The sequence below is a fragment of the Elephantulus edwardii genome, unplaced genomic scaffold (assembly GCF_000299155.1).
Source record: "Elephantulus edwardii isolate Elephantulus edwardi_28Jun2011 unplaced genomic scaffold, EleEdw1.0 scaffold00010, whole genome shotgun sequence".
NCBI classification, from domain to species: Eukaryota; Metazoa; Chordata; class Mammalia; order Macroscelidea; family Macroscelididae; genus Elephantulus; species Elephantulus edwardii.
This window is the reverse complement of record NW_006399760.1, coordinates 1,052,477-1,065,324: the sequence shown is the minus strand read 5'-3', so window position 1 is coordinate 1,065,324 and position 12,848 is coordinate 1,052,477. Positions and strand designations below refer to the sequence as shown.

Here is a 12,848-nt window from a genome sequence, read left to right as displayed (position 1 = left end):
GTTGCTTGCTGTTCTGTTATATTTTGCTATTCTTACTGGGGTGAGATGATATCTCATAGTTGTTTTCTATTCATTAATTTTTAAACAATATTTTATTGTGTTTTCAGTGAAAATTTATAAAGCAGTTTAGATTCCCATGTAACAATTTTTAGACAGATTGTTGAGTGACACTGGTCACATTTTCAGTCTGTCAGCATTCTCATTACTTCCATTTGATTGTTTCTTTTTTAGTACCCTAGTATCTCTTCTCTGTCCTTTGCCTTCTCATCTTAGCTGTAGAGAAAATGTTGACTAGAAAATTGGCTTATACATCCTGGCCCTCTTGCAAGACCCTGAGTGGCTTAATAATTAAAGTACTTGTCAGCTAACTGAAATGTTAAAAGAAAGACACTACAGTCTGCTTCTGTAAATAATTTGCGGCCTCAGAGTGTCACTGTGAGTCAGAATAACAATGAGGTTTTTTTGCTTAGTCTGCTTGGTTTGTCTATTGTACAGCAACAAGAATTGAAAACCTTTTTGCGGGGCGACTGTCACCTCATATTGTAACTTCAAATTGAGTTTCAATTAAAGTTTAGTTCTGTGTTTCAGAGTTCAAAATGAGGGCAAAATTTTATGGCTGCTCCTTCTGAGCTTAGTATCTTACTCCTTTGCTACTGGAATTGTGGTCTGCTGAGCAGCAGCATCAATAGCAAACTGAAACTTGTTAGATACTAAGAATACTTTCAAGACTCTGCTTTTCATTCTATATGTTCAATGCAATCCCAATACAGATACCAAATTCATTTTTCAAGGAGATCAAAAGGGAAATTGTCAAGTTCATTTGGAGAGGAAAGAGACCCCAAATAAGCAAATCATTTTTGAGAAACAGAAATAATGTGGAAGGCATAGCACTCCCTAACCTCAAAACCTACTACACAGCAATAGTAACCAAAACAGCTTGGTACCAGAACAATGACAGGCAGATAGACCAATGTAACAGAATTGAGAACTCAGAAACAGAATCTGTGGTCAGTTGATAATCCACAAGGAAATAAAACCTCAAATGGGGAAATGACAGCCTTTTCAACAAATGATGCTGGCAAAACTAGACTGTTACCTGCAGAAAACTGAAACAGGATCCACATCTCACACCAGACACAGAAAACAACTCAAGGTGGATCAGAGACCTGGCAGTAAAGCCCAAAACCATAAAGTTCATCAGAGACAAATTGGGATCAAGCTTAGAAGGACTAGTCTACGGTATAAAGAAACTGCCAAATACAACCAGGAATTGTACAATCTAAAGAGGTCAAATTGATAAATGGGAACTTCTAAAGATTAAATCCCTGTGAACTTCAAAAAATTTTTCCAACAGGGTGAAAAGAAAACCTACTGATTGGGAAAAACATTTGGCAATATTATCTCAGACAAGAGTCTCATAACTAAAGTTACAGAATACTCCTGGGCCTCCGCAAGAAAAAAGAATGAAAACCCAATTACAAAATGGGCAAAAGACATGGAAAGAATTTTCACAGAGGAAGACATTCAATGACCAACAGACACCTGAAGAAGTGCTCAAAGTCACGGGCAATGAGAGAGATGCAAATCAAAACCTCAATGAGATACCATCTCACTCCAGTAGCAGTGGCAAAGTTTAACAGGACAGAGTAATAAATGTTGGAGAGAATGTGGTGAGATAGGAACTCTTCTGCATTGTTGGTGGGATTGTAAATTGGTACAACCACTCTGGAAAGCAGTTTGGTGATTCCTCAAAAAGATGAACATGGAAATTCCATAGGATCCAGCTGTTCCATTGGTTGGAATATACCCAGAGAGAATGAGAATTGAGGCTCAAATGGAAACTTGTATACTAATGTTCATAGCAGTATTAGTCACCATTGCAGGAACATGGAAACAGCCCAGATGTCCAACCACAAATGAATGGATTGAGTAGTTGTGGTATATTCATACAGTGGAATACTACACAGCACACAGGAGCAACAATTTTGAAATTACTACCTGGCTTGAGAGGGACTAGAGAACTTTATGCTGAGTGATCTAACTCAGTCTCACAAGGACAAATACTGTATAATACCATTATTGTAGAATAAGTATGAGGATCCAGGGGGCGAGGAGGGTTAGAAGCAGAGGAGTAAGGATGGGCAAGGGGGAGTGGTTGCTTATCATAGAGTTGCACAATTCAATAGGGGAGTAAAGAAAGTGGGAAAAATCTTTTGTGAAAAACAATATATTCAAACTGTGTAAATAAATTTTATAAAAAACAGTGCAACAATGAATGAATGAGAACCCAAAATCTCTGTAAATGTTCATTAAAACCAAAAAAATTAATAATAATTTAAAAAATCAAAAAAATCTTATAAAAATTTTTAAAAAGAAAAAAATTTTCTTTAACTGAAGTTGCATGTAATATTTGGAACAAAAGACCATTGTATTTAACAGAGTTATTTAATATCTCTTTGCTCAAGTGGCCTAATCAGTAAAGAGTTGCATTGCTGTTAGATAGATTGATTCTACCAGGTGCCTTTTAGAGGAGAGATGGGTAATCTTCAGCCATGAATCTGTTCTGACTTGAAGGGTATGAGAGAGAGTATTGCCTTTAATGTTAGCAAGTTTAATTTCAAGGTAGAAGTTAATTTGTTCATCAGTACTGTTTTTTATTAACTACACAGCCTTTTCATCTAATGATAGTATTTGTGGATGTAGTATACAAACCTTTTGGGAACCTCTTGTATGGATACATGTGCACATAAATTTACAGGCAATCCTTGCTTTAGGAGTAAGATAGATTCCTAACTCTGAAAGTCAAATTTGTGATCAAGTTGGAAAAGGTACTTAGAATTCTTAAGTTAGTTCAAGAAAAGGCACTTGCCTTTTAAAAGTTTGAAAGTTTTGGAACTCTCATACACTGTTGCTGAGATTGTAAAATGGTACAACCCCTCTAGAAGACAGTTTGACATTTCTTCAATAAGCTGGCAAGAGATTCCATGTGAGCCAGGTATTCCACTGCTAGGAATATATTATATTCCAAGGAAAACAAGAGTGAGACACAAATGGAGATTTGTACACCGATTTTCATAGCAGCATTATTCATAATTTCAAAAACATAGAAACAGCCCAAATGTCTGTCAGCAAAGAACTGGATTGAGAAATGGTGATACAGTCACATGATGGAATGCTATGCAGCACTCAGGAGCAATGTATTTGAAAAATACTTTCTAACATGGGAGAGGCTAGAGAGCATTATGCTGAATGAAATAACTCAGACATACAAGGACAAATACTACATAAGACCATTATGATAAAAACAGAAGGATAACCATTATGATGTCTATGAATATCCAGAGAAGGAAGAGGAGGGGGCTGAGGGTGAAGAAGGGGGAAAATCACAGGGTTGTAGAATTTGGTGGGTAGATGGAGGGGATAAAGGAATTAAGAAAGATCCAGTGGGGATCTAAAAAGATAGGGTAATAGTGGGCATAGATCAGTGGTGATTAATGTTATAAGACACAGTGTATGGGAATAATTATAAGAAATACAGTGTAAATGGGAGAGAAAGCACACACAATTCATTTAAAGAAAAAGCTGCCTGTGCAGTAAATGAAGGTGATTGTGATGAATTAATTGTGAGTAGGAGCTAGTTTAGTCATTCCAAAGTGAAGACAAATTTACATAGCATTAGTGCAGGAGGGAAGACCTTGAATGAGATGGATTTCAACAGTGGCTAGGGTAATGGGGGAGATGTGTTATGAACAGTGAGTTTGGCTCAGGATAGGGCAGGGTTCAGAGCTATTGTTCATAGGGTCACTATGAGTTGCAGTCAACTCAACAGCACATAACACCAGTGGTTATTCATGAGTTAGTTGTACCTATCTCTGAAGTTTGTAACCCAGTGATTTATTGTACAGTGAGAGATTCCTTCAAAAAGTTTACTTCTTCATTTTTTTAAACAACTTTTCTATTTTCAAAAGCAGACTCAACCGTTCCAGCACTGCTCCTTTAAAAGATCTCCTGGAATTTACCTCTCTCTTGAGCTATGAGAATTTCAACTCCAAAAAATATTTCCTAACTTCTTCATTTTTAACTCTGTAACCATGTTTCTCCTTTTTAATGGTTAGCCTATCATGCTTTATATGCTATTATCTAACACCATAATATGAAAATCCGGGTTTCATATTTTGTTTTCTAGGTTTGACCATGGTAATTAATTTTATATGGAACACAGGCCTGACCAGAAATTATTGAGTTGATTCCCTCCGTTGAATTTCCGTGGTAGCAGATCTTTATGGGAGATGACTAGCCATGTTTTTCCTGAAGAATGATTTGTGATTTGAACTGCCAACTTTTTGTCAAATGCTCAACAGATTGAGTACAAGGTTCCAGTACTTAATGTGGCATTATTTATATGTTTATTTTTTAGGGATGCCCTTTAATGCCTCTGCCTCCAGTTAATGTTGCTATTCGATTCACCTATGTACTTCAGGATTGGCAGCAGTATTTTTGGCCTCAGCAACCTCCAGGTAAAGTAATTTAGAGCAGGAGAGGATTAAACCAAGCAACTCCTTGGAGGCAAGGATTCTGGGGCTTCGTCTGACATACTTTGGGCATGTTGCAAGGAGGGACAGGTCCTTGGAGAGGGACATCATGCTTGGGAGGGTGGAGGGACGGCGCAAGAGGGGAAGACCCTCTATGAGGTGGATTGATTCAGTGACTGGGGTAATCGGGATGGGTGTGTCAGAGGCAGTGTGATTGGCACGGGATAAAGCAGGGTTTAGGGCTCTTGTACATAAGGTCGCTATGAGTCGCAAATGACTCGACGGCACGTACCAGCAATAACAACAACAGTATAACTGTAAAATTAAATACATTTACATACTAAAATCACTTAACAGTGCAACCAAATGTTTTAAATTAGAAGTATTTGTAAAAATACTATTGATGATATCATTGTCTTAACCATTTTCTTTTTTTTCTTCAATAAAAAAGCTCTGTAGTTCTAGAAACAATAATGTTCTGTATTTGACAGTGTGTCCCTGAACACTGTTATTTTGTGTAAAACATCCCCTGCTGTGAAACATAATGTAAGGTAAATGATAAAATTATTTGATCATTGTGGTGTTGTTATGTGCCATCCATTCACCTGTAACTCATAGCAACCCTATGAATCCTTTTCTACCCTGAACATTTTCACTGTCTCTAACACACCTACCTCCGTTACCCCAATTACTGTGTCAGTCCATCTCATTGTCAATCCATCTCATCCAAGATCTTCCTCTCCTGCGCTGTTCCTTCTGACTTCCACATATGATGTCTTTGTCCAAGGAGTGGTCCCTCCTGGCTACATACTCAAAGTATTTAAGACAGAGCTTGATTTCTTAACTTTGCTTGGTTTCTTGGCAGTCTGTTGCAACTTTCAGAGTCTCTACTGACATCGAGGGAACTCTGGTGGCCTAGTGGCAAGAAGCTGCACACAATTCCAGAGTCTCTATTAACATCCATCTCAATCTTTTATTCCTGTCTTTGCAGTGACCTCTTGCTTTCTTCATAAATGATATTCTTAATATCCCCCCAGAGCTGATCTGGTCTTTGTTCAGTAGTGTTCAAGGCCTCAAACCTTTCCTGAGGTGATTTCTTAAAGTGGTATAGATCAGAGAGATCACCTTCATAAGTGAAAAGAAACATACGAAGAGCTTTATAGAAAGTAGAATTTGAAGAATGATAAATAAAGATGCAGAAAAAGGGGCAGGGAAGCATGTGCACATATAATACACACCTATAATGGGTATACCTGTAGAATATTATACTTTAACCTATATTTTATAAAAATATAATAAAAATCAATTTGCCTGATTAATCACTGGCATGTTGATTCATTTAATACTGATAATTATTATTCTATAATAAACCAGATTGCTCTAGACACACAAACATTACCTTTCCTAAGCTATAGAGGATCTTAATCTGATGGACATATAACTTAGTTAAATGAAGCTTTCATTAATAGATGTGTCTCCCACATCCAATTATATTCAAGCCCATCTATACTAAATTAATACAAACTTATAAATAATTTTAAGGGTTTACTAGCATGAAAACTATACTTAGTCAGATTTCTCCAAGGAGATATGAACTAAAATATGATCTTGTGTTATTTCTTCTTATTCTAAGTAATTGTTATTTATAGAATTGAAAATAATAAATTAATGGGCTTGGGATAATGCTAAAACCAATGTAGTATGTCCTTAGCTGTTCATGGTAAACTACTACTGTTTGATTTTATGTACCACTAAATAATTTTAAATTCTAATATACAATAAAAAATTTTATCTAAACTGCAAAAAAGGGGGAAATTAAAGCTACACTGAAGTAATATTAGAAGGAAGACTCAAATGTTGATAATTTTAGTTCTCAAAAGCTGTTTCTGTTGGACAGTTTATAGAGACTGCTGCAAATTAAAAATTTCCATTTTCACTCTTTTATTTCCTGAGGCGGCTTTGTTACTGATGAGTTTTAAATATTTCCCACATAAAAAAAAATTTCCCACATAATATATTAATCAAAGAAATCCAAGAACCAAAATCTTAGCATTCTAATTCTGGTAAAAAATATTATCTTTGTTAATGTTCTATTGCCAATTTTAATAGGGATAAAAATATTCCTTCAAACCCTAAATCATTGAGGCCCATATAAATTCTTAATATTTCCTGTTATGAGGAGAAAAAATGAAACATATATATGGACCAGACACTATGTTGTCATTTTTATGTACTATTTTGTTTCTCATTTATTTGACTAGGTACTATCTGTTTTTTATAGAGGACACATGTAAATGACTCAAATAACATGGTTCCAAGTGGTAGAGTTGGAAAATTCCAATCAGTCTATAAAGCCCATATTCTTCTTGCTCCTTAATATTGCTTCTAATCTTTTAATTCAGTTAAAATCTTTCTTCAGTTGTAGTATAGAAATAACTCTTAATTTATAAATGTGCTTATTTTAATTTATAAATGTGCTTATTATAAACACAGAAGTTCTTTAAAAATGAACATCTAGTAATGAAACTAGTTGTAAACGTTCTTGCAAAATGGGATAAATTTGCTTGAAAATTTACTGAATCAAGTAATTGAGCCATATTAAGTGACTAGCTTTAATAATTTAGCTAGAGTGTATATTATCAAAAAGTAGAGTAGCTCAAAAATATTTATCATTGAGGACCTCAGTGATTCAGAATCCCCATGTGATATGAGTAATCAACAACAACCATCTGTATTATTTCAAAGATAAATAAATCCTTTTAATGTTTCATTTGTATTAGTAGATTCTATACTGACCTTTAAATATTTCCATGTACTCTCAACTAAAATGTAATTTTATTAATGTTGAGAAATAGTAATGTCTTTTGAGTAATTCTGAAGGAAGTATTTCAGAACATTATAGTGTGAGATGCCTTGTTTGTATGAACCACTGGGCAAATACAGCAGAATTGTGTCCTTATTTGCTAAACTATATATATTTTTACACGCTTTTTAAGTTATAGTCTCTCAAAGGACTTAGTTTAAATAGATTCTTTCCAGTTTTTTTCCCAATAGTAAACATTTCTTTTGTTTAGATATAGATGCACTTGTAGGAGGAGAAGTTGGAGGCTTGGAATTTGGGAAGTTACCTTTTGGTGCCTGTGAAGATCCTATTAGGTAAGAATTTAAATCTGTTACTTAAATTGTGGGGCTGTTTTACTTTATAAATTTTTATTGATAGTGTCCTTACTGTAGTTGCTTAGTGTTAAGGAGTTAGCGCTATCAGCCCAAAGGAAGGTGATTCGAATCTACCAGCTTGCTCTGAGGAAGGGAGGTCTGTCTCTTCCTGTGTGATTTATAAACTCTTTAAACCCATAGAGGGTCAACTGTGAGTCAGTTCTGACTCAGTGGCACTTAGCAACAACATACATTATAAATTGTAGCCTGCTGGGGTGTATGTATTATTTGAAACAGATCTACAGCTAATAATCTGTTTATTAGGTTTTCTGTGTAAATAATAGAGATTTTAGAATACAATAAAAATGATACTGCTATGTATTGATTGTTTCTTACGGAAGTGATTATTGATTATTATTGTGAATTTGTCAGCTTTCAGATAACATTTATTTTTTATTTTAGTGAACTTCATTTAGCAACGACATGGCCTCACCTAACCGAAGGCATAATTGTGGATAATGATGTTTACACGTAAGTATGTTAAAAAAATTAAACATTAAGTTCTTAAACTCAATAAACTGCATATGAATTATCCTTTCTTACATTTGTTTTCTACAAAGTTATTTGTTCTAATTTTGAATGTTACTTTTTAGATCAGTTAATATATATTAGAGCTATTTTAGCCTATTGACTTTGGGAGTGAATCCTTAGTTCAGAGGTAATAAACAGTCTGAATTTTCATTGGTGTTAGGACAGCCTGTAAGAAGTTTGTGACTTAGTACTTAAATTTGTTGAGGTCATTGGTAGCATTTCATGAGTAAACATTGTTTTTGTTTAGATACGGATGCACTTGTAGGAGATAGCCATTTTATGGCCATCAGAATGTGCTAGAATATTTGGTCATTCAGTAAGTAATAAGTTGTAAGTAATAAAGCATCCATATTCAGAAATTAAAGCCATGTTTAAAAAAGGCTGTGACACTAGATACATGAATACCGACATCAGATGGTTCTTGGCTGAATGCAAAGAGTACTAGAGAAAAGTCTTTCTGTGGTTCATTGACTGTGCAAAGGCATTTGACTGTGCATCACAACAAATTGTGACTAACCTTGAGGAGGACATGAACATTTGTGTTCATGCTAAACCTATACTCGGATCAGGAAATAGTCCTTAGAACAAAGCAAAAAACACTGCATGGGTCAAAATCAGGAAAGGGTACATCCTGCCTCCATACCTTTTCAATCTATATGCAGAACAAATCGTTCAGGAGGCTAGACTTTATGAGGAGGAATATGGCATCAGAATTGGAGGAGGACATAAACCACCTACGTTATGCAGATGACACAACCTTGCTTGCCAAAACTGATGAGGACCTAAAGCATTTGCTGCAAACTCCAGTATGGATTGAAGCTCAACATCAAGAAGACAGATTCTCACCACTGGGCCACTTTGTAGCACCATGACAGATGGAGAAGAGATTGAAGTTGTTAACAATTTTGGCTTGCTCGGCTCCACAGTCATCACTTTTGGCACTAGAAGCCAGGAAATAAAAATATGGATTGCGCTGAAGAAATCTGCTGTCAAAGACCTCTTCAGAGTGCTAAAGAGCAACAGTTTTGTTCTGGAGACTAAGATGTGCCTGATCCAGGTCTTTGCAGTTATTTGCTATGCATCAAAGAGCTGGGCAATAACTAAGGATGACAGAAGAAGAATTGATGTCTTTAAGTTGTGGTGCTGAAGAAGAGCGTTAAACATACTATGGACCACCAGCAAAGCAAACAGGTCTGTCTTAGAGAGGTTGAAGCAAATTTTTCCTTGGAGGCAAGAGTTTTGAAGCTCCATTTTACATACTTTGGGCATATTGTCAGGAGGTACCAGTCCTTGGAGGAGGACATCATTCTTGGAAGAGTGGAGGGAAAGGGAAAAGAAGAAGAAGACTGTGAAATGGATTGATACAGTAACTGGAGTAATGGGGGTAGGTGTGTCAGAGACAGTAAGACTGGCTCAGGATAGAGTAGGTTTCAGAACTATTGTGTATAGAGTTGCTATGAGTTGCAGGTGACACAATGGCACATAGCAACAACCTATTCTATTCCTGTACAGTTAAAACAGCTTGAAAATTGTAGCAAGCTCTTTTCAGGAAAGACATGGAGAAAGAGGAAAGCAATTTATATAATTACTTCTGATATTTTATATAGAACAATGAGAAATAGGGCACATTTTATTTTCCTAGAAAAAAATTATAATATTTGTCAATTATGAAATTAACAAGAGTATGCAATTAGATAACTTGAATAGGTATATTCTCACTACCTATAATCTCATCACTTTAAAAATAGCCAGTAAATATATTGCGATATATCTTTAGTTACTATTTTGTATCTTTTATGCTAATCAATTTAGATTTTTGTGTCATTTTTTTAAAGTGGCTACATAGAATTCTGTTACGTTTATTCATTATACACTATTAAAGGGAAAAGTAGAACATTATTTCATGTGAAATTTTTATCATCTTTGTTTTGATTGGTGGTCATAATAAAAACAAATTCTGTAGGATAATTAAACATTTCCAGTTTCTCAGTTATATTTTTAATTTTTTTAAAATATAATTCTGTTATGTACTATGTATTTGATGTCCCAAGTGACATTGTCAAAGCTCCCCATAGTATTTCCTAGACAATCTGCGTTATGCAGATAGCACAATCCTGCTTGCTGAAACTGAGGAGGACCTGAAGGGCTTGCTGCAGAAGGTCAAGGACTGCAGCCTTCAATATGGATTGAAGCTCGACATCAAGAAAACAAAGATTCTTACCACTGGACCGAATTGTGATGGATGGTGAAGAGATCGAGACTGTTCACAGCTTCAGTTTGCTTGGCTCTACAATCAACAGTATTGGTACCAGCATTCAGGATATTAAAAGATTAATTGCATTGGGAAAGTCTGCTGTTAGAGACCTCACCAAAGTACTGAAGAGCAGTGACATTAGTCTGGAGACTAAGGTGCACCTGATACAGGCCATGGTCTTTGCAAGTACTTGATATGCATCAGAGAGCTGAAAAAGGACTAGGGATGATAGAAGGAGAATTGATGCCTTTGAGCTGTGGTGCTGGAGAAGAGTATTGAATGGATTGCTAGGAGAACAAACAAGTTACCCTGGAGAGGGTGAAGCCAGGCTGCTCTTTGGAGGCAAGGTTTGTTAAGTTCCATCTGACATACTTTGGACCTATTGTGAAGTGGAATCAGTCTTTGGAGAGGGACATCATGCTTGAGAGGGTGGAGGGACAGCGCAGGAGAGGAAGACCCTCAATGAGATGGCGTTATGGGGATAGGTTTGTCACAGACAATAAGATTGGCAAGGGATAGAGTAGGGTTTAGGGCTATTGTACATAGGGTCACTATGAGTCGCAGATGACTCGACGGCACATAACAACAACAACAACAACAAATTGATGGGAGTAGGTTGCAAAGTTTTTTCTCCTTTAGAGTCACTACCAAGTTCAAACTACCTACCTTTCAATTTGCAGCTGAGTGTTTAGCCATATTGCCACCAGGCCTCCTCAGTCTTCTCATTAATTATCAGTGTACATTGCCTTTTCTGCTGTATATTTTTGATAATTGATTTTGCTCTTGGTTTTTGCTTTTTTACATTTTTAAGATAAGAAATTTTATTAGTTTTAAAAAAATATTTCAAAATTATCTTTGTATCTGGAAACTATCAAACTTAAGAAAGACAAAATGGCTTTTTACTTCTTTTAATAGTTTCAGGAGAACCCTACTGACTGAGTAGGGTCCATGTTGAGCTACTTAGTGATTTGAGGATCAACAGTTCAAATCCTCCAACTATTCCTTGAGAGAAATATGAAACCATTTGCTCCTGTTAAAATGTACACCCTTGGAAACCCCACATAGAGTACATCAGAATCCACTTGACGGCAGTGGGGTATGTTGGATAATGTGGTAAACCTGTGAAACTTACAGATTGTCGTAATGAGAATCTTAGGTTTCTCATTTTCATTTTAGTGACTTGGATCCTCTTCATGCTCCCCATTGGTCTGTTAGAGTTCGAAAAGCTGACAATCCTCAGTGTTTGCTGGGTAAGGTATATTACATTCCTTTCTTGAAACAGCAACAATCTGCCATCTTCCAAATAAAAAAGACTGAATTTTTATGCGCTATTCTATTTCCAAAAATGTTTTTTACATTTGTGCCTTCCTTTGTGAGCATTCTGTTTCATTTTGAAGTCATTATTAACTACAGCAAATTCTTCTAGCAAAGCACTAAATGGATTTTAAAAGCACTAAAATCTAAACTTTCAGAACTTGGGGTTTTAATCACTCTGCACCTTATAATTCTGTAGTGTTTTCTTATTATCTATATTTTCTTTATCTGATGCTTTTCTGTTGTTCCCTTTCTTCTTGTGTGACCTGGTCCATATCGTCTTATTTTAATTAGTGGGAGCCTCTTTGCCTCTTGTTGTCGCTCTGCATCTGCAGTACATGATAGGAAGAGCATTGATTTTGAAAGTCTGGTTTAGACCCCCTACAGACCTATTTACTGACATGAGGAAAGGAGTATATATAATCTTGTCCATCTCAGAAAATTATTTAGACTGATGTTAAGTAGCATAAATGGAAAGAGGGTAAAAACATCGTTTACTATTTAATTTGATTTTTAAAAATAATTTTTGTAAATTTTATTTATTTTACTATTGATCAGTGATACATAAAAACTCACAATTTCTACATGTACAATTTAGTGACAGTGGTTACATTTTTTAAAATTGTACAAACATTGTCACCTTCCTTTTCTGCAATATTCTTCCCCTTTAACAAAAACTCTCTGCCTCCTGAGGTTTCTTTGTAAATTTTCAAGTTAATATTTTCAGTTTGATCCCATCAAGAGCATAATATTCATGGCAGAGATTTAATTTTAAGATGACGTTGTTGTTGTTGTTATGTGCCGTAGAGTTGCTTGCAACTCATAGCGACCCTATGTACAACAGCCCTAAACCCTGCTCTATCCTGTGCCAATCTCATTGCCTCCAACACACCCATCCTGATTACCCCAGTCACTGAATCAGTCCACCTCATAGAGGGTCTTCCCCTCCTGCGCTGTCCCTCCACTCTGCCCAGCATGATGTCCCTCTCCAAAGACCTGTC

At 35.8% G+C, this 12,848-nt stretch overlaps 1 protein-coding gene across 1 annotated transcript in view; it reads left to right on the top strand.

Moving 5' to 3' along the window:
- Positions 1-12,848, top strand: part of RAB3GAP1 (RAB3 GTPase activating protein subunit 1 (catalytic)) — a 132,924-nt gene that overhangs the window by 65,852 nt on the left and 54,224 nt on the right. Inside the window, exons 7-10 of the mRNA XM_006880807.1 lie at positions 4,418-4,517; positions 7,607-7,688; positions 8,151-8,219; positions 11,710-11,783. Of these exons, the coding sequence (XP_006880869.1) occupies positions 4,418-4,517; positions 7,607-7,688; positions 8,151-8,219; positions 11,710-11,783 (325 nt within the window). The remainder of the gene's footprint in view (positions 1-4,417; positions 4,518-7,606; positions 7,689-8,150; positions 8,220-11,709; positions 11,784-12,848) is intronic.